Source organism: Clupea harengus, chromosome 20, assembly GCF_900700415.2.
Source record: "Clupea harengus chromosome 20, Ch_v2.0.2, whole genome shotgun sequence".
Classification (NCBI taxonomy): Eukaryota; Metazoa; Chordata; class Actinopteri; order Clupeiformes; family Clupeidae; genus Clupea; species Clupea harengus.
In genome coordinates, this window is record NC_045171.1 from 25646766 (window position 1) to 25672573 (window position 25808).

The following is a 25808-nucleotide window of genomic DNA, read 5'->3' on the forward strand; positions in this document are numbered from 1 at the left end:
TCCTAAAAGGTAAGACGTTTTGACTGGGTGTCAGAGGTCTCCCAGTCTCACTCTGGCCAGTAGAGACTGCACTGCTGACCCTGTGGGCAGGTCAGGGGTCAACCCTGAAGGAGCATCTGTGATAGTGCTTTGACTAGTTAGGCTTCCTGCAGGTCAGACATCATCCTCTGAAGCAGGCAGTGGGGGTTTGACCTCTGAACCCTGCACTCACTCCCTGAGCTGTCGGAGGAATCCCACATAGGGATGCCCAGATGGGGAGGTGTACAGAGGGGGGACAGAGAATACCACAGTCCACCAATCAAGAACTCAGACACCTAGGAAGTCTTCAGGCCTCTGATGGCCTGTCAGCAGCAAATTATACATTCTTAATTCTTTAATCTAGTTTTGTAATTAATTACTGCATTATACATGCAAATCCTTATTACTTTGAATTGGCTCCAGCTTGTTTTTATATGATCCTATGCTCTCTCTATACATTTACATTGAGAGTGGTTCCATTTAGAAGCTCATCGCTGTGCCAACCAGAGTCTGTTGTTATGCCTCACAGTCTCAGCACTGCAGTGTCACAAGTGTCAAGAAAGGCACTTTTCTGTTTATGTGCCCTCCTTGCTCATCCTGTCAGCCACCGATGAAAATGGTTTTCCTCATGTTTGATGTTTATTTGATGAGTATCTTGAGTTCGGTTGTTTTTGCATGTAGTGGCATTCTGTTCCGTGTTCGTATCTACACACTGTGAAGATTTTGGTTGTCCTGTTTTGCTTGTTGGAAGGTAGCCCCAGACGTAATCCCTGTATTATGCTCCTATATTGTAATCTTGTACCTGTACAATGTCCAGTCCTGTTCTAGATCTAATGTGGGTTCTGTGTATGTAATGTGGCTGTTGTTCAACTATGCACTCTGTGTCTTACTCCACATGAGAGTTGAGGGAACTGGGTCACAAGGGTCTTCATGTCTGGGTTTGTTGGAAAGTTAGTCTCTCTATATGGGAACACTGATGCTGTAAGAGTTCATTAGAGTGATGGCATGTATGTATGTGTTAGTCTCTCTATATGGGAACACTGATGCTGTAAGAGTTCATTAGAGTGATGGCATGTATGTATGTGTTCATGAGTATTTATGAGCGCAAGGGTGTACATGATCACTGTATTGAAAGGCTGAATATTAAAGTGTATCTTAAGTCTGCTAGATTCAGCTGATCTGTGATCTGTGGCATAAGCACCAGCGCTATGGGGGAGGAGTGAGTGAGCCGGTCCGGTTTTAGATTCAGCTGATCTGTGATCTGTGGCATAAGCACCAGCGCTATGGGGGAGGAGTGAGTGACGGTCCGACCCTTGGGGGGGTGAGTGAGCCGGTCCGGTTTTAGATTCAGCTGATCTGTGATCTGTGGCATGAGCACCAGCGCTATGGGGGAGGAGTGAGTGAGCCGGTCCGGTTTGTTTTGTCCTCTTCAGTACCGACCATTTGACCCATGCAGACAACTGTGGTGCAGTCATCCCGACAACCCTTTCTTCTGCAAGACCAAGAAGGGCCCACCCATCGATGGGACTATGTGTGGAGATGGCATGGTACACACACACACACACACACACACACACACACACACACACACACACACACACACACACAGATAGAGACACACACACACACACACACACACACACACACACACACACACACACACACACACACACACACACACACACACACTCACACACACACACACATACACACACACAGATAGAGACACACACACACACACACACACACACACACACACACAGATAGAGACACACACAGATAGAGACACACACAGATAGAGACATACACACACACACACACACACACAGGAAAACATACATTATACGCATACATTTGAGAATTAATAATTACATTTGTATTTACATTTACAGATAGGGCCGAACAATGTTATCAGTTTGTCTGACTATTACTCTTGCCCCCCCCCCCTCTCTCTGCTGCTGTGTCCTTGTGCAGCACTGTTTTAAAGGCCACTGCGTGATGCTGAGCCCTGACCTCATCAGGCAGGACGGCCAGTGGGGCTCCTGGAGTCCGTGGGGCCAGTGCTCGCGCTCCTGCGGGGGAGGGGTGCGCTTCCGCACGCGCGACTGCAACAATCCGTAGTGAGTGTGTGTGTGTGTGTGTGTGTGTGTGTGTTATCTATACAAAACACTTCATCGCATGATGCTATATGGTATTTTGAGAGAATTCTCAAGTGATCCTATGTAATTACTTCAGTATATGCTGAAATATAACATGGATTTAAGGCAAATTCATTTATAAATCAAATGCCTTATGATTAGTGAGATTTGAAATACATATGGTCATCATGCTGTGGGTTTCATTTTGAGTTTCTGATACACTGTAACACTACATGTTATATGTATGAGATACATAATGCATGTATTTGTGTCAGATTCTATACGATGTCATTTTCCCATCACGCAGTACATCTTATCTGTACATCTATCATTATTGGTGTTTGAAGTTCACTGAAAACAGCGTGGTTTCCGTAGTGCTCAGTGCTGGTCTTGAAGTGGCTTGTCTCCTCTCTTTAGCCCCGCCAATGGTGGTCGCACCTGCCTGGGCCGCACGTACCAGTTTGAGCTGTGCAGCCGCGAGGAGTGTGGGGGCCTCTACCAGGACTTCAGGGAGAAGCAGTGCCTCTCGTGGGCCCACACCCTCGACGAGCAGAAGGCCAAGCACCACTGGTTGCCTTACGAGCACAGAGACCGTAAGCATCGCCCCGGGGCTAGGCCTCCCTAGCGCTTTGTTCACACTCAAGAACATTTCTCTGTGAATGGAAACTCAACTCTGAAGTTCACCTTAATCCTGGCTCTCAAAACAAACTGTCCCTGCTCTGAATTCTAACCTTGCTCTGCACTCCGATTCCAACCTCACCCCTTTCCCTTTCCCTGATGAGGTTTCTGTTTGGCAACACATGAGCTTATATATAACCTACTTCTCTCAGCCTGCCAATCTGTCTCATGTAATCAAAACAGCCAAAGCTGCATGCCTCCCTGCGTTCAACCTCCCCCCCCCACCCCTCTCATTCTCTAGGCTCGCTCTGCATTACCACCGCAGTCAACTGCCAGCAGCTGTCGTGAATCAAAGCACATGGAAATTCAGTTGTAACAAAAATACCAATTTGCTATCCCACACTTTCCACAGACTTCCTAAAACAGGGATTGCATCATCCCAGAGAGTCTGGGGGTACGCTGTAGTGGAGTGTCCTCAGGGATGTGTGTGTGAGATCATCATCTTTGAGGCCAAACACACTGACTCACCACACTGCTTCATTGCTGCCTTCTAAAACGAACCCAATGTCAGATAATGCTGAGTTTTCCATTAGTGCCATGTTGTTTCCTTTTTTTTTAAATCCGATCTCTCCTGCTTAACACTGTTATGACTGTATGAGTGTACCATTGACGAGGTGTAATAATAATAATAATAATAATAATAATAAAACTTATATTATTTTATATAGCACCTTTCATGCAAAAGAATGCAGCTCAAAGTGCTTTACAGCAAATACATAATATGCACAAAGAAATGACATGCACATAAAAATAGACATCAAAGAAACATAACTCAGATATAGTGCAAAAAAAAAAAGAGATATATTTAATGTAACCCCTTAATATCACCAGTAGAGATTTAAATTAAATTAAAAGTATTTATATATATATATATATAGTGTGAAGTGGTAGCTAGTTAAAGGCTAATGTGAAGAGGTACGTTTTTAGTTTTCTTTTAAAGATGTTAAGCGAGCTGGCTTCCCTGATGTCTATAGGCAGTATGTTCCATAGCACTGGGGCGTAATTGACAAATGCTGCGTCCCCGATTCTTACGGCTTTTGCTGGGAACCTCTAATAAACCAGCATTCGATGATCGCAGTGTTCTTGAGGGCAAGTATTTGACTAGGGAGTTTGCAATGTAACTTGGTCCTAGCCCATTAAGGGCTTTGTATATTAGGAGAAGGACCTTAAAGTCAATTCTAAAAGTTACTGGAAGCCAGTGCAGAGCAGCTAAAACTGGACTAATGTGCTCTCTCCTCTTGGTTCTGGTTAATAGCCGAGCTGCAGAGTTTTGAATGAGCTGAAGTCTCTCAGTTGTTTTTTTTTGGGAGGCCAGTAAGGATTGCATTACAATAATCAAGACGGCTTGAAATAAAGAGTAGTATAAAGTGTAGACCTGTTTCTATTGCTTGGGATGTGTCACCAGCATTGCTAGTGCTTCGCTGTTTGCTACCACTTTCCACTGCTTAACACTCCTATCAGGAAATGCATTATTGACCAAGCAACTCAATATAGAGATGAAACAGTCCTGGAAACAGTTTCATGAATTAACATTCTATATTACCTGCTTACATAAACAAATACAAGAGCACACAGTATCTGATTGCCACAGTATCTTACTTTTGACCATTTTTCACTAGTCTGTGCCATAAATCTGACAGTGCCTTTCTCCTCGGCCCATAGAGCACCGATTCCCGTCAGACTGGTGCACAGCTGGCTGGACGAGGTGGATTAATAATAGTGAGACTGAGGCTCCATCTGTTTGAACTTGTCTGTCTGAACCTGACATGTAACATGGATTAGCCCTTCATAGAAAAAAATCCTTTTTAATTGGAATGAAAAACCTGTCCTGAGATCATCATGCACGGGTTACATATTTGGGATGGACCGTGGAGTCGGCTGTAATAGCATTGCTCCACCGTGAGTCACTGGGAACAGATCGGATCCAGTCCAATCCATTCAGATGGATTAGACGTTTGTTGACTCTAAATATGAAACATGTTGCGCACAGATTTGCCCCTTCTGCACACACACACACGTCTGCAGCACACTAGCACTGGAGGGGGGGAGGCTTTATTCTTGAAACATTTCGTGTGGGTTAACGATTACTTACTTACTAGATTGGAAAAGGAAAAGTGCACTGAAAAATAAGACCCAATACCTAGGGGCTTAGCATGTCATGAGATCTAGCCACTTAGCCCCATGAGAATGGCAAGGGTTTAAATGTGGGCTTCTAGAGTCTCTCTCCCACTCCATCACCCTCCTACAGACTCAGAAGCCAGATAAGGGAGCCTTGTGAATTGCCATCTAATTCAATTCAGTTACACTGTGATATGATATGCAAAAACATTTATGAACACCTGTGCTTGGACAAGTCCTAGAAGTGCTGAAGAGCATAGTATTCGTGTGTGTGTGTGTGTGTGTGTGTGCTAAAGAGTACAGTATTCATGTATGTGTGTGTGTGTGTTTGTGTGTATGCTGAAGAGCACAGTATTCATGTGTGTGTGTGTGTGTGTGTGTTTGTGTTTGTGCTAAAGAGTACAGTATTCATGTGTGTGTGTGTGTGTGTGTGTGTGTGTGTTAAAGAGTACAGTATTCATGTGTGTGTGTGTGTGTGTGTGTGCTGAAGAGTACAGTATTCATGTGAGTGTGTGTTTGTGTGTGTGCTGAAGAGCACAGTATTCATGTGTGTGTGTGTGTGTTTGTGTGTGTGCTGAAGAGTACAGTATTCATGTGTGTGTGTGTGTGTGTGTGTGTGTGTGCTGAAGAGTACAGTATTCATGTGTGTGTGTGTGTGTGTGTGTTTGTGTGTGTGCTGAAGAGTACAGTATTCATGTGTGTGTGTGTGTGTGTGTTTGTGTGTGTGCTAAAGAGTACAGTATTCATGTGTGTGTGTGTGTGTTTGTGTGTGTGCTAAAGAGTACAGTATTCATGTGTGTGTGTGTGTGTGTGTGTGTGTGTGTGCTGAAGAGCACAGTATTCATGTGTGTGTGTGTGTGTGTGTGTGTGTGCTGAAGAGCACAGTATTCATGTGTGTGTGTGTGTTTGTGTGTGTGCTGAAGAGTACAGTATTCATGTGTGTGTGTGTGTGTGTTTGTGTGTTTCTCCATCCCGGTGACCCTCAGCCAAGCTGCGCTGCCAGTTGCACTGTCAGTCCAAGGAGACGCGGCACGTGGTCCGGATGAAGCCCATGGTGGAGGACGGCACGCACTGCTCGTACAAAGACCCCTACAGTGTGTGTGTGCGAGGCGGCTGTGAGGTGAGTGTGTTGCTCGTACAAAGACCCCTACAGTGTGTGTGTGCGAGGCGGCTGTGAGGTTAGTGTGTTGCTCGTACAAAGACCCCTACAGTGTGTGTGTGCGAGGCGGCTGTGAGGTGAGTGTGTTGCTCGTACAAAGACCCCTACAGTGTGTGTGTGCGAGGCGGCTGTGAGGTGAGCGTGTTGCTCGTACAAAGACCCCTACAGTGTGTGTGTGCGAGGCGGCTGTGAGGTGAGTGTGTTGCTCGTACAAAGACCCCTACAGTGTGTGTGTGCGAGGCGGCTGTGAGGTGAGTGTGTTGCTCGTACAACGACCCCTACAGTGTGTGTGTGCGAGGCGGCTGTGAGGTGAGTGTGTTGCTCGTACAAAGACCCCTACAGTGTGTGTGTGCGAGGCGGCTGTGAGGTGAGTGTGTTGCACTCAAGCAGTCTACTGTAGAATGTGCTCTTTATAACAAAGCAGTCAGAACAGCTCGACTGAATGGACTTTAACCATCAATTGCTACATATCAGTACATCGAAATAGTTTACACAAGAATTACAAAAAATTGGGTGACTTTGTTTTGCAGAGCATTTTACTACTTGTACTACTAGTAAAATTATATAGTTTTGTGTGTAAAGTCTGTCAACATATACCTAGTATGTATCAGTATATACTTGCACCCACAATAACTGCATTTGTGTGCATACATGTATATCCACACTTGTATATGTGTCTGTGTGTCTTTGTGTGTATGTGTTGTTTTTCTGCTGTAACTGTGCGCCCTGGTCAGGGCAGAAGGACTCCCTCCTGACTGGAGTTTGGAGTGATGCCCCATTAGCTGGCCTTGGCGTCCTGTTGCGCTGGAGCAAAACAAATCAGCTGTGTTTTTGTCTTTTTATTTTGATATAAGGACTCAAAGACGCGACCTGTCTTCTTTAGCACGCACACCATCAGAACAGTAACACCCTCTCCCCCTCCCTCTCTCTCTCTCTCTCTCTCTCTCTCCCTCTCCCTGTCTCCCTTGCTTCCCTCCCCTCTTCCCTCTGTGTGACAGGCAGTGATCGTGTAGAATCCCAAACAGGGCAGAGGGTCAGGGGCTCGAGAGCCAAACTGATAGCCACGAGCTGAGGAGGCAGTGTGACATGTGCAGACAGGCAATGGGAGGGGGGGGGGGCAGGCAGAGTGAGAGAGTAACATCTTGGATTTAGCCAGCGATGGGCTGAATGCCAAAATACTGTAGCTCTTGTCAGGATTGGAATGAGATTGCTCAAAATGCTAATTGTGTGTGTGTGTGTGTGTGGTGTAGAAAGTGGGCTGTGATGGAGTGCTTGGCTCCATGCAACAAGAGGACTACTGTGGTGTATGTGGGGGTGACAGCTCCACCTGCCATACCAGAAGGGGCACCATCACACACTACCCCCAGAAACCAGGTACAGATCTCCGATACACTACACTTAGAAACACACACACACACACACACACCCACACCCACACACACACACACACACACACACACACACACACACACACACAGAGCATGTAGTGCATACATGCATGCAAATCCTTGTGCTTAACCCCAAACACTAAATCATGCATGCTTAATCCATAACATATCTGTACATGAATACATCTACATGTACAGTATCAATCTTAAGTTGCACAGATACACATATCATGCTGCGATGAGATTGAGTGCTTATCACTTTTTTAATGTACATATGCGCTAATGTCATGTACATTCAGGCCCCCAATAGTAATTATAATTCATAATAACTGATGTGTTATAATTATGTTATACATGTTTGAAACAGATATTAATATGATCAACATCATTACTAGTCAATGGGGTGGGTTTGCTTGTGGGTGATCTGGTGGAAATGCATGATGCAGATGAGTCGTGCTGATGAACAATGGCGCTCATCATTCAATTCAATTCAATTCAATTCAACTTTATTTCACCATGTATACAGATACTAGGAATTCTTTTTGGTATTCTCCATGCAGGCTATAGTATCACAGATAGAACAACAAGACAACACAGAACAACAATACAAGGACAGATAGTACCAGTATGAGCAAAATAATAAATAAGAATGGAGGTAGTGCAACAATAATAATGTTAAATAAAGTTAAATAAAGTGCGATAAAGTTCGTGTGTGAGAGCTATTTAGGAGGGCTATTGCTTGGGGGAAAAAACTGTTGAGGTGACGTGATGTTTTGGTCATGATGGCCCTGTATCGCTGTCCAGAGGGGAGACGGTTAAAGAGACTGTTAGCAGGATGTGAGGGGTCTGCCGTGATCTTCATTACTTTCCTGAGGGATCTGGAGCTGTGAAGGTCCTTGATGGAGGGAAGGGGGCAGCCGATGATGCGCTCTGCTGCCCGCACGACTCTTTGGAGCCTGGCCTTAGAGCGGGCAGAGGCAGAGTCATACCAGACCGAGTGAGAGGATGTAAGCACACTCTCAATGATAGCCCTGTAAAACTGCACCATGATGGGGGGGCTGACCTGTAGTCCTCTCAGCTGCCGGAGAAAGAACAGGCCATGCTGACCTTTCTTCACTAATTGAGTGATGTTATTGTCCCATTTTAGTGTGTTGGTGATGGTTGTGCCTAATTCATTGAGTTTAAGTTGACCTGTTAGTTTGAGATAAAGTCCTTGTAAACGGCGTCGTTGACAGACTGAGAGTTTATGTGCTATATATTTGGTGAGCCAGAACTTTTGTAACCGTACTGGAACAGAGTGTATGTTTGTCTCCGAGAGCCTGTCTCTGTTATGTATCGTCGTCATGACGTGCTTTTGAAGTGTCCGCCAAGACAAACACAGCACAGAGGAGAGCCAGTGGAGCTGTCATACCCCCGTCAATGCAGAGCACAAGTTTAAAAGGTCACCATGCTTAGTTTAAAGAGTTTAAAAGGTCACCATGGTTAGTTTAACGAGTTTAAAAGGTCACCGTGGTTAGTTGTTTGTCTTTTCCAGGTCAGAGTTTGTGTCACAAACCAATGTTTTTACACAATGTTGAAGCTGAAATCATATTTAATATTCTCAAATTGTTTTTGATTATCTTGATCAAGCGTGCTTATTACTATTGCAGAACAACATGCTAAATGCAGGCTTTGAAAACAAAAGTGTGTTGTTAGTTTTTTTGGTGTGTGTTGTCTGGGCATGCATACACACTCATGTGATTAACATTGCAGGCATCCAGTGGAACGGGCCCATTCCCACTACACTGCCAGATTTGTGACCAATATGCACCAGATGGTTTGTGCTACTTTGTAGGCAGGCTGTCTGAGGCCGAGACTAGGCAACGGTTCAGCATCGCCCCCTAGTGGTCTGAGAAGTAAATCACACCCAAAAATCCGTTCAGGGTTGGAACTGTGTGACAGCCCAAGAGGCCCTTATTGCTTTCTTTGACAGCCCTTCTAACCACACTGTTCTCCTCTCAACCTTTTGTTAATGAGCATCAGGTGATCATGGATGCCTAATGATGTGTGTGGCAGGTTGGCAGCACATATGGTTGGCATGCTGGATACAGTGTTACAGGACCCAGAGGAATGAGCTGGTGATCTCGGACCTAAACACACTTTCAGCATCCCCTAACCTCAGATAAAAAAAAAGAAGCTTTGCAAACAGGGAATTTAAGAGGGGATTTAGGAGAAACTCCTACACTATTTATTATAGAATGGGTAGGATGTATATTTGTTTTAGATCAATAGTGGATTTTAATGGGATATCACTGAGGACTAAAACACGTCCTCTGGTTCTGTTTTCATTCTGGTTGCAGGTTATCTGAAAGTACTTGAAATCCCTCGTGGGGCCAGACACCTCCTGGTCCAGATCCCCAGGGGAGCCCCTCATGCCTTAGGTACGGGCGCTTGTCTAGTGTGGGTCCCACTGATGGAAAGTATCGACTGGATGGCTCATTTTTCAAAACATTCTCTTACTGCACGAAAACCTAACAAGACAAGGAAGGCCTAAGCCTGGATGGGAAACACGAAGCACAGTTCAGAGCGTAGCCAACTGTACAGAATTAGGGTTTATCTGTAGCCAACTGTATAGAATTAGGGTTTATCTGTAGCCAACTGTATAGAATTAGGGTTTATCTGTAGCCAACTGTATAGAATTAGGGTTTATCTGTAGCCAACTGTACAGAATTAGGGTTTATCTGTAGCCAACTGTATATAATTAGGGTTTATCTGTAGCCAACTGTATAGAATTAGGGTTTATCTGTAGCCAACTGTATAGAATTAGGGTTTATCTGTAGCCAACTGTACAGAATTAGGGTTTATCTGTAGCCAACTGTACAGAATTAGGGTTTATCTGTAGCCAACTGTATAGAATTAGGGTTTATCTGTAGCCAACTGTATAGAATTAGGGTTTATCTGTAGCCAACTGTACAGAATTAGGGTTTATCTGTAGCCAACTGTACAGAATTAGGGTTTATCTGTAGCCAACTGTACAGAATTAGGGTTTATCTGTAGCCAACTGTATAGAATTAGGGTTTATCTGTAGCCAACTGTACAGAATTAGGGTTTATCTGTAGCCAACTGTATAGAATTAGGGTTTATCTGTAGCCAACTGTATAGAATTAGGGTTTATCTGTAGCCAACTGTATAGAATTAGGGTTTATCTGTAGCCAACTGTACAGCATTAGGGTTTATCTGTAGCCAACTGTACAGAATTAGGGTTTATCTGTAGCCAACTGTACAGAATTAGGGTTTATCTGTAGCCAACTGTATAGAATTAGGGTTTATCTGTAGCCAACTGTATAGAATTAGGGTTTATCTGTAGGCCAACTGTATAGAATTAGGGTTTATCTGTAGCCAACTGTACAGAATTAGGGTTTATCTGTAGCCAACTGTATAGAATTAGGGTTTATCTGTAGCCAACTGTATAGAATTAGGGTTTATCTGTAGCCAACTGTATAGAATTAGGGTTTATCTGTAGCCAACTGTACAGAATTAGGGTTTATCTGTAGCCAACTGTATAAGAATTAGGGTTTATCTGTAGCCAACTGTATAGAATTAGGGTTTATCTGTAGCCAACTGGTACAGAATTAGGGTTTATCTGTAGCCAACTGTACAGAATTAGGGTTTATCTGTAGCCAACTGTATAGAATTAGGGTTTATCTGTAGCCAACTGTATAGAATTAGGGTTTATCTGTAGCCAACTGTATAGAATTAGGGTTTATCTGTAGCCAACTGTATAGAATTAGGGTTTATCTGTAGCCAACTGTACAGAATTAGGGTTTATCTGTAGCCAACTGTACAGAATTAGGGTTTATCTGTAGCCAACTGTATAGAATTAGGGTTTATCTGTAGCCAACTGTATATAATTAGGGTTTATCTGTAGCCAACTGTATAGAATTAGGGTTTATCTGTAGCCAACTGTATAGAATTAGGGTTTATCTGCTGCCAACGTGTGTGTTTATACTGCTACTTCATTTATTTCATTCTCTAGATGATTTGCATGCCTTACTGTTAAACCTGTTTATAAATGAGTTCAATGGAACAGTTTATATGTATTGTTGTTGTTTCTCTGTAGTGGTGAAGAACAGAGCAAGCGGACAGTTCTTCCTGAATGCAGACAGAAAGTTCCCAGAATTCACCTCTGTGATTGAGAAGGGTGTGGAATGGGAGTATGAGAAGGACAAAGACAAAGAGACCCTTCAGACCACCGGCCCTCTCAGACATGATACAGTCATTCTGGTATTATATATATTGACCTACACACACACACACACACACACACACACACGCACACACACACACAAAACCCTATGCATAAATATGTAAACTTCACAATCAATCTCAAATCTCTCACTCAGTTATTTCATTAATTAATTAATCAATCAATCAATCTCTCTACCTCAGATTCTAACCAATGGAGAGACAAATATCACCCTGACCTTCAAGTTCATCATCAAAAATGAGTCTGTTAGTGCCACATACAAGTGGGTATCGGAAGGATATTCATCATGTAGCAAGTCATGTGGAAGAGGTATGGGGCGGCACGCTGCAACAGACACTTTGGCCCACACAACACTTAGCAGGATTGATATTGTTCAGTTTAGATGGAGAAGTAAGAACTGAAAGTATGCATTGCAAAGATTATTGTCTGCCATTTCTCCAAAAATGTAAGGATGGGAAATGAATCTTTTCAGTTTGTTGCCATAAATAGAGCATACAGCTTGTGGTCCTCACGTATCTTGTTAGACTTGACTAGAGCGCCACCTGGTGTTTAAAAAGAAGAAATAGTCTCGACTGCCACTCCTGCCACTTGACATTTGACATTCCCTATTCAAACAGTGTTCTAAATGAGTACCAATCTAGACTACACACTGGAACCACATAACAGTAAGGGTGGTAATAACTGTTGCTAACCTCATCCCAAAACGTAACCCTAGCTCCTTATGCTCAGGGTGACAGATGCTCCTAAGGCAAGAATGACCAGGAGTTGTCATGGCATTAAATACACTGAGAACTCTCATGAGAGGCGCTAGCCATGGTGACAGGACACTGGTATATCAGTGTGTGCCGGCTCTAATGAAGACTGATGACAGGCTACTATAGCTTAGCAATTATATATAGAATATATTCAGAATATATGACACATTCACAACGTAGTCTTGAGACGGAGAGTAACGTGTTAACACATCCACGAGGGACATGCTTACATTAGAAATACATTTGACCAAATAAGTAGCTTAAATTCAATGACATACTACTGTAATCTGTCCACCATTCTCTAATTAATACCAATAACACATCATATCTAGAGTCATTCTCATTACAGATCACTCGCCTTTGACTTTTTAACATCTGTTCCCTTGTGACTTCATTCATTCTGAACTACAAGGTGTGAATATTACTGGTGCTGTAATATTCATTTTGGTTTATGCTGTGTTATGTTTTAGTATTTAACACCTGCTGGCGTGCGTGTGTGTGTGTGTGTGTGTGCGTGTGTGTGTGTGCGTGTTTCTTTTCCTCGGCAAAGGCCAGCAGGATCAACGCTTTGCCTGCATGGAAACCACAGACATCGTAGTGAAAGTGGAAAACCGCTTCTGTGAACACATCAAGAAATTGCCTTCAAAGAGTATATACTGCAACATGAATAAGTGCCCACCACCCATGTAAGCTGTGTGTGTGTGTGTCTCTTACAGGTTGGAGCTGAAAGGAAGGCTGATTGATTGATTTGACAAAATCAATGTATAAACTGTGGTTAATAACCAGGAGATGACTGTATCTAAAATAATAGAGCTTGACTGAACATAAGCCTGTTAGGCTTCATAGTTAGAAACAATATATTACTTTAGTCCTACTTTATTCAATCTGTCCATTACTTTTCTGTTCATGTTCTCTTGACAGTGTAGTATACAGATAGGCCTAGGTTCTAGTGAGGTTAGGGTCAGGTTAGGGTCAGGTTCTAGTTAGGGTCAGGTTCTAGTGAGGTTAGGGTCAGGTTAGGGTCAGGTTCTAGTGGGGTTAGGGTCAGGTTAGGGTCAGGTTCTAGTGGGGTTAGGGTCAGGTTCTAGTGAGGTTAGGGTCAGGTTCTAGTGGGGTTAGGGTCAGGTTCTAGTGGGGTTAGGGTCAGGTTCTAGTGAGGTTAGGGTCAGGTTAGGGTCAGGTTGTAGCAAGGTTAGGGTCAGGTTCTAGTGAGGTTAGGGTGAGGTTAGGGTGAAGTTAGGGTCAGGTTCTAGTGAGGTTAGGGTCAGGTTCTAGTGGGGTTAGGGTCAGGTTCTAGTGAGGTTAGGGTCAGGATCTAGTCAGGTTCAGGGTCAGGTTCTAGTGAGGTTAGGTTAGGGTCAGGTTCTAGTGAGGTTAGGGTCAGGTTCTAGTGAGGTTAGGGTCAGGTTCTAGTAAGGTTAGGGTCAGGTTCTAACGAGGTTAGGGTCAGGTTCTAGTGAGGTTAGGGTCAGGTTCTAGTGAGGTTAGGTTCAGGTTCTAGTGAGGTTAGGGTCAGGTTCTAGTGAGGTTAGGGTCAGGTTCTAGTGAGGTTAGGGTCAGGTTCTAGTGAGGTTAGGGTCAGGTTTTAGTGAGGTTAGGGTCAGGATCTAGTCAGGTTAGGGTCGGGTTCTAGTGAGGTTAGGGTCAGGTTAGGGTCAGGATCTAGTCAGTTGAGAGTCTGTTGACAGCCAGATGATATAAAGGGGAGATCCACATTGAATGTTTCCACCAAAACATTCGTTCTCAGATGGAACCCTTAGTCTTGGTGAAGTTGTTGAGTTGATCTCACCTCATTCTGTGTGCTTGGGTTAGTGCGTGCCCAATGTGAGTGTTGCTCACCCAGACTCTGATCTCCTCCTGCAGTTGGGATGTTGGCCCCTGGGAGCCGTGCAGTGAGACGTGTGGGAAGCTGGGCTACAAGACTCGCACCGTCTCCTGCTACAAACTCCTGGAAAATGGCACCAAGGGCAACAAGACCCGCAACAAGTACTGCAATGACAACCGGCCTGATTCTCGCCAGCCCTGCAACAGACACCCTTGCCCACACTGGAAAGTTGGGCCCTGGTCTGAGGTGTGTGTGTGTTGTGTGTGTGCGTATGCTGTGTGTGTGTGTGCGTGTGTGTGTGTGTGTGTGTGTGTGTGTGTGTGTGTGTCTGTGTGTGTGTGTGTGTCTGTGTGTGTGTGTGTGTGTCTGTGCATGTGTGCGTGTGTGTGTGTGCGCGTGTGTGTGTGTGCGTGTGTGTGTGTGTGTGTGTCTGTGTGTGCGTGTGTGTGTATATTTTACTTTGCAAGTGGCTTTAGTTCTATATACAGTATACAGATAGCCTCCACATTAGTGTTCAACTTCAATCCAGCATCATTGATTGGTATGTACCAATGACTGTACCAATCATGAACAGCGTCCGCCGTCCGCCCAGTTAAAAGTGACTGCAGGGAACTAAAACATTTGGAGATTTAACCAAATATGGTCGGCTCTGGGCACATCTGGCCAATCTTCTGTTTACTGCACATGCTCTGGCTGCAAAAAGCACTTACTGCGCAGAATCTGGTTGTAGTTTTGCCAAAATGGCCGACCAATTTTGGCTTAATTTCCTCATAACGTAAATGCAAGAAGCCATGCTTGTCCATGTTTTTTTTTTATAGTTCATTGGTACGTACAATCACAGTTTTTTCTTGAAATATGGTTCTAAATTTTCACTGTGTGTGTGTGTGTGTGTGTCTATGTGTGTGTGTGTGTGTGTGTGTCTGTCTGTCTGTGTGTGTGTGTGTGTGTGTGTGTTTACAGTGCTCTGTCACATGCGGTAGTGGGAGTCAAGAGCGGCAGGTACAGTGTCGTAACCGTGGCGACATCACTGTCCCATGTTTTGAGGACGGCAAGCCGGCCACCGTGCAGAAGTGCTTGATGTCTCCCTGTCAGAGTGAGTGCCCCTTCCCTTCGCGTTTGGGTCAAATCCACAAGAGTGGCCTCTGGCTTAGAGCTCACAGAACACAATGGAGTGCCTCTGTGGACACTCATGGCCTGGTTCTGTCCAGCCTCAAAAATGGAAACAGGAAATCAAGTTTCTCCTCAGACTTCAGGGTTTTAGCCCAAAGTGAAGAGCACCACATGTAGGGTGCCACAAAGACCATGGGGGTAAATGTGCTGGAGTAACTGCTAAGAATGTGTACTGTTTAGTGAGAGCATACTCTCAGCACTGATGTGGGAGTCATGCAGCATCATATCTTTAGGAAACTGAACTGAAATATAATGAAGGAAATGTCTGAAGGGAGAGAGAGAGAACTGTTTCCTGTTGTTACATTGAGGTGACATGACCTGTTCCACCCCTTTCTCTTCCTCTGTTCTTCTCCAGGTAACTTCTTGATCCAGTGGCTGTCGAAGCCTAACTCGCGCGACTTCACCCCAAAGATTTCCCCAAGTAAAAAGTCCCTTCCGAGCTTGGCACTGGCCTTGCGCTGCATGCCCTCGCTCAGCTGGACCCTGCCCCTGTCCCTCTGCCTCTCTCTGCAGGGCAAACTGCCCTGACCGGCGAGCTTCTGTGGTGTGGTCCCTCCTCTCGCAAGGAGGTTTTTGTCCGACAGCAGGGGCTGAAGGCTGGCAGACTCCTGTGCTATTTCCCCCTCTTTCCTTCTATCACTGTCTCTCTGCTATCTTGATCTCCTCCGCGGAGCTGTCTTGTGAAACACTCACCAGTCGGGGGGAAACAAAAAAAATGTCAAACGTCAAGGAAAAAAGTGTTTCATAAAAGTATACTGCAGTTTGATTGGTAGCGAGAACAGGTGGTGAGTGAGTTGGTTTGAAGTATGGGAGAGAAGGAAACATTGTGATTGGGCGCCCACCACAAGCTGTTGGGTTGGCTTGGCGTGGGTTTACACTCCTTTGATGGCACCCATTTTTACATGTTGCCATCATCTTAAGGGAAGGGTGGTCTGGAAAAAAGAAAAAGAAAACCAAACAAAAAAGAATGAGGAAAGCTTTATTGTGAATGTGAACTCGTCACAATGAGGATGATCTTTGCTAAGTGCTCATTTCACTACATAACAGACTATTGAAACACACAGGCACATGCAAGATGTTGTTCAGCTCTTAAATAGAGAGCACTGTTTAAATGCCATCCTTTGTGGCTGGCAAATGATGGTGAAGATGAGGTGATTAACATGTTTCATATTAAAACAGGGTCGAGGTTTTTCCACACAAGATCTATCACCATTCCACTCCATCCTCCATCCTCTCTCGACTGTTAAATACCGAATTGCAGCTTATTTGTGCTTGCAAATTATAAACATATATATATAAAGATATAAATATACATAAATATATTTGTACTTATATATGAATATAAATCTATATGAGTCTATATGAACAATAATATAACTAATAATTCATTTTACCCTGAATAAGCTGTAGCTTATTTGCCTAACCCTTTGGACTGCTACTGATCGCTCCGATCCTTGACTGTTATGTGGATTTTTTTTATTGGTTTTACATGAATACAGAAGAAAATATTGAATTATGAAAAAGGTGAAAAGTGTTTCGGGGTTGAAGGTGGTCTTCTATTATGCAGGACATGTTCAGCCAGTTGCCTCACTGTTGTTTTGGTGTCAAAAAAGAATGGGAGGACGTCTCACTTTGAGTTTCTGCCACGCACATACGTATCCATTGCACAGTGAGTTTGGGATGTGTGTGTGTGAATGTGCATGCATCTGGGTGGAGTCAGTGTTTATCATTTTGCGTGTTTACATATGAGCGTGTGTGTTTGCGTGTTTACATATGAGCGTGTGTGTTTGCGTGTTTACATATGAGTGTGTGTGTGTTTGTGTGTTTACATATGAGTGTGTGTGTGTTTGCGTGTTTACATATGAGTGTGTGTGTGTTTGCGTGCGTGGTCTTTTATGGCAGTGTGGTTTGTATGCATATATGTGTGAGCGTGCGTACATGTATGCGTGCATTTCTATACGTCTATTTGGTATGTTGGGAGGTGGTGGTTGTGCGTGCGTGCCGGTACCCATGTGTATGTTTGGGATGCGTGCATTTTAAGTGAGATCCTTGCAGATCTACAAAACCAGAACATGATATATGGCAAAATACCTCATAAACCTCATTGTTTTTTATTGTGTGCACACGTGTTTTCTTTCTGACATTGAGCGTAAGAACAATGCCTTACACTGGATTGAATGTAAATGGCATTTATCTCTGAAAGCGGTGGCTGCTCATACAGGTGTGTTTTATCACAAACAAAAAGAGGCAGCTTCAAACCCCCAAATTTACCACAAACACAAATTTCACAACACAGGCCAATACATATTTTAGGCAATGGTGGACTGAAGTCCAAATCTTGAGTATTACATTTGTTAGAGCAAGAGTTTAAAATGGACACATGGCATCTCCTAAACACTTCAGATTTGTCATTGTTTTGTGAACACATTTCTGCTGTGGTTATGTAGCGGGCTATCAGAAGTCATGTGCTGGAGAGGATAAAGCCAGATCTTGCAGTGTGATACTGTATATACCATTGGTGTTGACTGTATTTAATAACGTTCATGACTGTTAATTCCTTACTTCTGAAAAAATGATAATATTATCTACTATGGGTACCTGTTTCTGTGGCTTCACTAGCCGGCTGCGCCTGGCCGCCTAATGTGGGGATAAAACGTTTGGGGCAAATGTTTGGGAAAACATTCAGATGGACTTACGTGCACTGCGTCTATATGCACTTTGATTTATCAGGGAAACTTTATTAATGTTTTGTAAATGTTTAATATATGACACTTAAACGTGCCATAACAGTTTTTACATCATCATGGGAAACCTGTATTTTATTTATTTAACGACCTATTTATTTATTTCATTATTTATTTATGTATACTCATTCTTTGCAGTTTGATTGATTTCAAAGTAATGAAGTGTTTTACCAAAGTGACTGTGAACTTGTACCTTTCGATACAGTTGATTTATTTTTATTAAGAAGTCTATATATAAATATATATATATATAAACATAAATATATATTACTGGGGGGAGTCCATTGTTTCAGTTTCTGTCATAATCAACTGCAAAAGTTGTAGAAATAAAAAAAATGCGTCAAAGAAGAATTTATATTTTATTTTCTCCTCTGAATTGTTCATGAATGTTACTAGTAGAAGAAAGAAGAGAGAGGAAGAGTAATTCAGCAGTCTACACAAATCTAAAATAAGATAGCAGAATTGTCACAAATTTGTGTCAATTGTGCCATGATCACGACACATCAAGTCAGAAATATACTCACAATCTGTTTTTACATGTGAGGCATTTCTTCCATTACAAATGAAATCCAATCGATATGTTTTGTTTGCCGTTTACATGTTTTCTGATCCAATGAAGTGTGCTTTTAGGCCTATACATGTTCCAAAACAGTAAACAGCCAGTCACTAAACTGACACTCACAGAGTACTGCCCAATTTGCATGCGCTAGTGTGGAGAGCTTCCAAAAATTCAATACAGGGGGGAACCGTTGCACAGCGGAACTATTGGCATCCCATACCACACAAGGACCCAGGTTCATGTCCAGCCTGAGGTCATTTCTCCAGCCCACTCCCCATCTCTGTCTCCCACTTACTACCTGTTTACTCTTCACAGTCCTGGCAAATAAATAATCACAGTTACATTGTCTGCTTAGCACAGTTGAATTGTAATCATAGTGCAGCTTAGCTACAGTGCTTCAAAAACTATAAAAGGTTTGTAGGCTAATATATAACATTGCCAGAATGCAGGTTCACACTGTTTTAAGAACAATACCCAATTAAAATGTTTCTAGGTTTTCTCCCATCAAGAAATTATACTAGTTTAGTTCTTTCAAAATTTCTATTAAAAATTGAAATCCAATCTATTCTGATTGGGCTACTGGATTATTGAACAGGATGTTAGACCCCGTGTCAATGTAGGGATCCATAACTAGAGGTGGTCCCTTGATGCTGAATGCAGCCAATCTTTCATGCCAGTTGCTTTCTGCTGCATCAAACAACTGCTTGCCTTTCTTTCAGACTGCCCCCTGCATTCTTCTGCTGTGCCACACATACACATTCATAGCTACTTAATACTGCCACATAATACTCAACAGGGTTTCATTGATATTGAGCATATGCAGTCGTGCTGAACAGGTATTTCTTGATTGCATGTACATGCACTTTGTAAGCTCAAGTCTGTGTCTCAGTCTCACCTCTCTCTTTCCTTATTTTGCAGGGCACCATTGTCAGAAAGACAGATCAGTGTTCTGCCGTATGGAGGTGCTTCGTCAGTACTGTGATCAGCCTGGATACCAGCGCTTGTGCTGCAAGTCTTGTGCTGCCAATAGCACAACCTCTGATCAATCTAAGTCAACCACACGTTCCAGCCATCCCGCCCAGCATACAAACGCCTCCAGTGGAACCCTCACTTCCAGCCATCCCGCCCAGCATACAAACGCCACCAGTGGAACCCTCACTTCCAGCCATACCGCCCAGCATACAAACGCCTCCAGTGGAACCCTCACCAACACAGCTCACCCAACCCAGAGTTACAGTGCAACCCCTTTTAGCACAAGTCAGAAGTCTACCACTTTTACCAATACAGCTGATCCCAGTAAACATGGCACAACTCCCAGCAGCCCTTTCACCCTCCTCAGCAACCTCCCCGCTGATCCAAGAGCTCCTCGTGTCATCTCAGCCAGTGATGGCATGTCAGAGAATAGCACCGTCCTGTCACGTCTCGTCACGACCACCACTTGGCTCGAATATACCCCGACTAAAAGTCCAACGCACATAATGGACGACTCTTTGATAACCAGCACTTCAGTTCCAGTTGATGACTCCGCCTTCACAATCCCTGCCAGTGAAGATGATGGCATGGATTTGACCACGCCTGGCTGGCTAGAAGTCACCGAACCCTTAACGGAGAGTCTGACCCTTCCATCAACATCTACAGACCACAACAGAGAGGAGATTTTCACATCAACTATGGCCATGACAACAACAGCGACGACAACAACAACTTCACCAGTTACATCAACAACTTCAACCAGCAAGCCAACCACACGGCCTGAGGTGACAAGTGAGGGCAACGGCATTAATATTCCCTTCCGGATCATTGGGGTAGACAATGATGTCCCCCTGAACAATGTCATTTCCCAACGCGGCCGTGTGTTCCTACGAGAGCGAACAAGGAACAAGCGTATCCAGGAACTCCTCGAGGAGAAACGGAACTTTCTCTTGCGCCTAAAACGAGAGCAGGCTGCCTGACCTCCGGCCAAAGTTTATCTGTCAACAGCACACTGCACATATCCTCCCCCAGATTGAAGTTATTGATTAAATCCCGCTGCTGTTCTTGGGACTCCATCAAGACAATACAAACATGGTACTAGTGCTTCCTCAACGCTTAACAATGTAGAGGATGGCAAACTGAACTTTGCACAGTAGCTATGAATGGAAAAAGCTCCACTCAAGGCATTTGTTTCTTAACATTCTTCACAGCTTAACATTCAAAGCAATTCATGACATTTTCTAAATTTTAGAGGTATTGTTTTGATATATCTAATGAAAAAAAATATTTTTTTCCCAAGTTTTTCCAAGTATTCAAACAGATTGAGGCACATATGTTTTTCTTCTCTCCATGACAGTCAAGTGATATGTTGCGCCTTTAACCATATACATTGTCTCAAAAAGGCTTCACAGAGGCAAGACAAGTCATTCAACTTAGGCAGACTGTAGCTTTCCAATTAAAAGCTCCAAATTGCAGCTCATCACAAATGATGATTACGCTAGAGGTAGAGGTAGCATCGCCATAGACTGCAGTCTTTTTATTGTCACAATGAATTCAAGGGCTCTTTGCCTCAAAGGGATCCCTGCAGTAGATACAACATTATTCACCATTTGTTTTAGCTGTATTTCGACGTTCTTTGTTTGATCCCAGTCATACCTGGCTCTAATTGCCTCAAGTCTAGGCCCACTGGACATGCCTTGGCCAATTTCATTTTCATTTCTTTGAGGTGTGTGAATTGCTGTGCATGTCTAAGTGCAGCAACAGCACTTTCAGAGGGAACCAGGGCCACTGTTGTGACCAACCAGTTCAGGTCTACCACAGAGGTGTATTGTTTAATGTGATGTGTAATGGCCCCAGAGGTGTATTGTTTAATGTGATGTGTAATGGCCCCTAAGGTTTATTGTTTAATGTGATGTGTAATGGCCCCTAAGGTTTATTGTTTAATGTGATGTGTAATGGCCCCTAAGGCCGTGGCAGGTCAGCATATGGGTTCTTGGGGTGACCACATTTTCAAACCATCATTCTAAAACCAAGTTCTCATTGAGTAAGCTGACTATTCAAACAAATGAAATGCCATTGGATAGAAAGGGCAAAGTGTCTGGTTCTGACTGGGGTATATACCACTTGTTTATGACTAACACGCTTACAATGACGTGCAGCAATCAAGAAATGGGTCTACCTGGAAACAGGTACTAAATACAAAACTGATGGGGGTGATATCAGGAAATAATTTGTATGATATCAGGATTTGTTGAAATATATATATATAGGGGGATTGTTTGCACAGGGATTTATAACTTTATGCTGTAGGTGTCAATCCCTGATCACGTCATCAAGGTTTCTCTATTATCACGGTGTGTGTTCATTGCAGGGAGTATATCCATCCATCCAGTGGCGTGTTGGAGGAATGAAAATAAGTCATGTCCAAATCAAATGTTCTTGTGATGCACCCACACCTTTTGATTCCCTTTCTGGCCCAATTGAGTTCCCGGAAACGTGACTGGTGCTATCATTACATGTTGTGTGTGGGCAGGTGCTTCAATGTGTGCTGGACATTGCTACTTTGGCTGCTCTGTGATCTGAGACACTTTGAGGGAATTTAAAGAAATAATGTTCCTTTATACTCATTCAGGAAAGCGGGTAATGCCACAGTCTGATCGAACATTTATGAATTCTGTTTGTCCTTGAGAATGACCTTGCACCTTAACAATAATCATGTGCCCAAGATAGATGAGAACAAAAGGATAAGGCTAAAATAATTATGCATTTCATGTATCTTTATGTTGGTGGCAATATATTTTTAATGAGACTGTTATTTTCCATATTGTAAATAATATTTTAAAAGCAGGAAAAAAATCTTCAAATAAAAAAAATATTTTACTCTCTGCATCTCATAGAGGCTTTAAAGAGCAATTATTTCAGCCTTATAAATGGGTATTTGCCATGGTTGCAAAAACACCATTTGTTGTACAGTACAGAGTATATGTACATATGAATGAAAATGTAGTATTTATTAAAGTTTACATACACATTTGAACTTGCAGAACAGATGGCATGTGTGACTCCTCATTTACTCTTCCCTATCGATGCAACAGTGACACAATATATGTCGTCAGATACAAATGGATTTAACATGAGAGTCAATGACAGAGGTCTGGGGCGATTTTTGCCTGACTGTTGCCTGATTGGACAATGACATTCCGAGGCAGATCAGACGGTCTAGTGGTAGAATCCAACAGAAAAAAAAATATCTCCGTTGGCAGTGCGTCGCCCCAATCGCCCTTATGGACGAGCTGCCCCTGGTCAGATATTTGCAGTCAAAGGGGGGTTTTACAAGCAGCTCTCTGAAAGTTCCAGACCTCAACTTTACACTTGATACTTGATCACATCATGGAAACAGCTACCTGCTAAGAGGAGCCTGTGCTATCTTCTTCTAGCCTTCTCAGAGCTCTCAGATTTACTAACAGAATTGCGCCCACTTCAGGCGTAATATCTAGGGTTAGGAACCGTATTTACAAACGCGGCGCGCTTGGGTGAAACCGCAGATTGCCCGCTGCTGAAGCGGATAGAGGCAAATTGCGCTTCACGTCTTATACACATGCATACATGGGAGGGTATAAGGGGAAATGTGTGTTCGCCGCAAAGACATGGGAGGAGATGCTTAAAGTGCGCCTAATTATGTATTCCGTGGTATTTACTAAGACTGCCTGACGAGAGCGCGTCTCTAATTTGCGTAAAAGCAGGTCTAAACCAGGTCTGTTCCATTTGTAACGAAACAAGAGGTGTTTTGACATATCAGCTGCTAAATGAAGATGCAATTAATAAAAAATAAAAAAATACGAACATCAGGGTTTTGGGTGGGGATACAGGTGAAAATATAACAGAAATGTTATTTGTTTAAATGTTTATATTTGATATATCATTTAATATAGGCATAAAAATTGTCCGACCAGCTAGCTGTTCGGCCAGGTCTTACCCAGAATCGCCGCTCCACGTAGGGTTTAAACTGTCTTCTTTGCCTTTTCCCCCCATCGTTCAAGCACACCGAGTACAGCGCTCGCCTTCTGCGTAGGAAGCGTATCTATTCAGGAAAAGTAAGTACCTGAAGTACACTAACTAAACTAAGTAAATTGTAGAGACAGAGCAGCATATTCATTTCACCTTCCATGTTTATTTTTGACGTTATAGCCTCTCGAGCGCAAGCTACCCCCAGTGCCATGGCAACCGAACTTCATTGTATCTGAACACCTTCGTTTCCCCTGACAATGTGAACCCGGAGTTTTCCAATGTATCCGCCTAGGGCAGCGTTTTTGAAAAGCATCGTTTTCAGCGTCGGAATACGCCGTTTTACTGTGGACAGAAGGGCTAAACGGAGAAATATTTATGCGTTTCTATATTTATCCGGGTTAGTGTGGACGGGGTCTAAGCTTGCTGTAACCTCGTGAACCAAAAGCTCTAATTCTAACTCCTCATCCATGGTGGCAGGAACAAGCAGGCCCATTCTCCCCTATTTTAGCAGCGCGCTAATTACACTAGAGGGCGGAGTAAGGCACTGATTACGCAACGAGGTTCTTGTTTGATAAATACTACGCAAAATGCGGAATCACATCGTACCCTGTATGCGGTTTGGCAAAGGCGCTGATTACGCTGCGCTCGCAAATGTACGTAAATGAGGCCCTCAGAGTGCTAGGCAACTGCTAAGAGGAGCCTGTGCTATCTTCTTCTAGCCTTCTCAGAGTGCTAGGCAACTGCTAAGAGGAGCCTGTGGCTTCTGATTGTTCTAACAAGGTCTGAGGAGTCAGGATATTTATAAAGCTTTGAAATTGGCCTCAACTGCCATCGCTAACGAGGACTGTGAACAACCTATGGACCTAACAAGCTAATTAAGGTCTGAGATCTTGGTAAAGGTTATCTGAGAGCTCAACTCTCTAAAATTGTACAAAACAAAAATGATTAAAATGTTGAAAAGAATGTTTCATCTTTAACGTTATGTCTTTTGGAGAACAGTTTATCTTCTATTCACAATAACAGCCATTTTGACCAGGGGTGCCCTTTTGCATGCCACTGTCTAAAGCAGGCAGACAGCCCACCGTATCACTATGTGACTTAGGTACAGTATGATACACAGTCAGAATGGCAGTATGAAGTACAGTATGATACACAGTCAGAATGGCAGTATGAGGTACAGTATGATACACAGTCAGAATGGCAGTATGAGGTACAGTATGATACACAGTCAGAATGGCAGTATGAGGTACAGTATGATACACAGTCAGAATGGCAGTATGAGGTACGGTATGACAGTCAGAATGGCAGTATGAGGTACAGTATGATACACAGTCAGAATGGCAGTATGAGGTACAGTATGACAGTCAGAATGGCAGTATGAGGTACAGTATGATACACAGTCAGAATGGCAGTATGAGGTACAGTATGACAGTCAGAATGGCAGTATGAGGTACGGTATGACAGTCAGAATGGCAGTATGAGGTACAGTATGATACACAGTCAGAATGGCAGTATGAGGTACAGTATGGTACACAGTCAGAATGCCAGTCAGCATTAATATGTGGGCACCCTCAGAATCAAACCCACAATCTTGGTAGTAACGGCACAGACCCCTGATTTAAAGCCAACTGAACATGCCTGGAATTTTCCCGCTGAGTTGAAGAGGAAGATTAACTGGACATCTGTAATGGAATTAACTACTTTGAAACTCAACCTTTCATGCAAGTTTCATACACAATATCAAAAAGACACGATCTGATTTTTGCCCCAGTGTGTTTGGATATGCTCTGTCCCTAGGTATTCCATGAATTACTAGTGTAAAACATATTGGCTAGTGTAGTCTCCATTTACAGTATCACAATGCCATTTCCATTTTAATACCATTATTGCTTACTTTGTTTCAATGCTTTATTGTTTTGTATTTAATAAATGGTTCTTCACAAAATCTTGTCGTTCTCTGAACCCAACTTCTATGTCTTGTGGTAGGCCTACTCTTTATTTACACATACTATGTTACTTTATAGCCTTTG

The 25808-nt window shown here is 43.2% G+C and overlaps 1 protein-coding gene across 1 annotated transcript in view; it reads left to right on the plus strand.

Moving 5' to 3' along the window:
* The window catches only part of LOC105906701 (A disintegrin and metalloproteinase with thrombospondin motifs 2-like), a 143317-nt gene extending 120511 nt beyond the window's left edge, over nt 1-22806 (plus strand). Inside the window, exons 10-22 of the mRNA XM_031586787.2 lie at nt 1452-1565; nt 1993-2138; nt 2574-2749; nt 5939-6072; nt 7362-7485; nt 9839-9919; nt 11599-11762; nt 11928-12054; nt 13051-13186; nt 14364-14571; nt 15286-15418; nt 15851-15916; nt 19717-22806. Coding sequence (XP_031442647.1) covers nt 1452-1565; nt 1993-2138; nt 2574-2749; nt 5939-6072; nt 7362-7485; nt 9839-9919; nt 11599-11762; nt 11928-12054; nt 13051-13186; nt 14364-14571; nt 15286-15418; nt 15851-15916; nt 19717-20750 — 2643 coding nt within the window. The 3' untranslated portion in view covers nt 20751-22806. The remainder of the gene's footprint in view (nt 1-1451; nt 1566-1992; nt 2139-2573; nt 2750-5938; nt 6073-7361; nt 7486-9838; nt 9920-11598; nt 11763-11927; nt 12055-13050; nt 13187-14363; nt 14572-15285; nt 15419-15850; nt 15917-19716) is intronic.
* The last annotated feature ends 3002 nt before the right edge of the window (nt 22807-25808 follow it).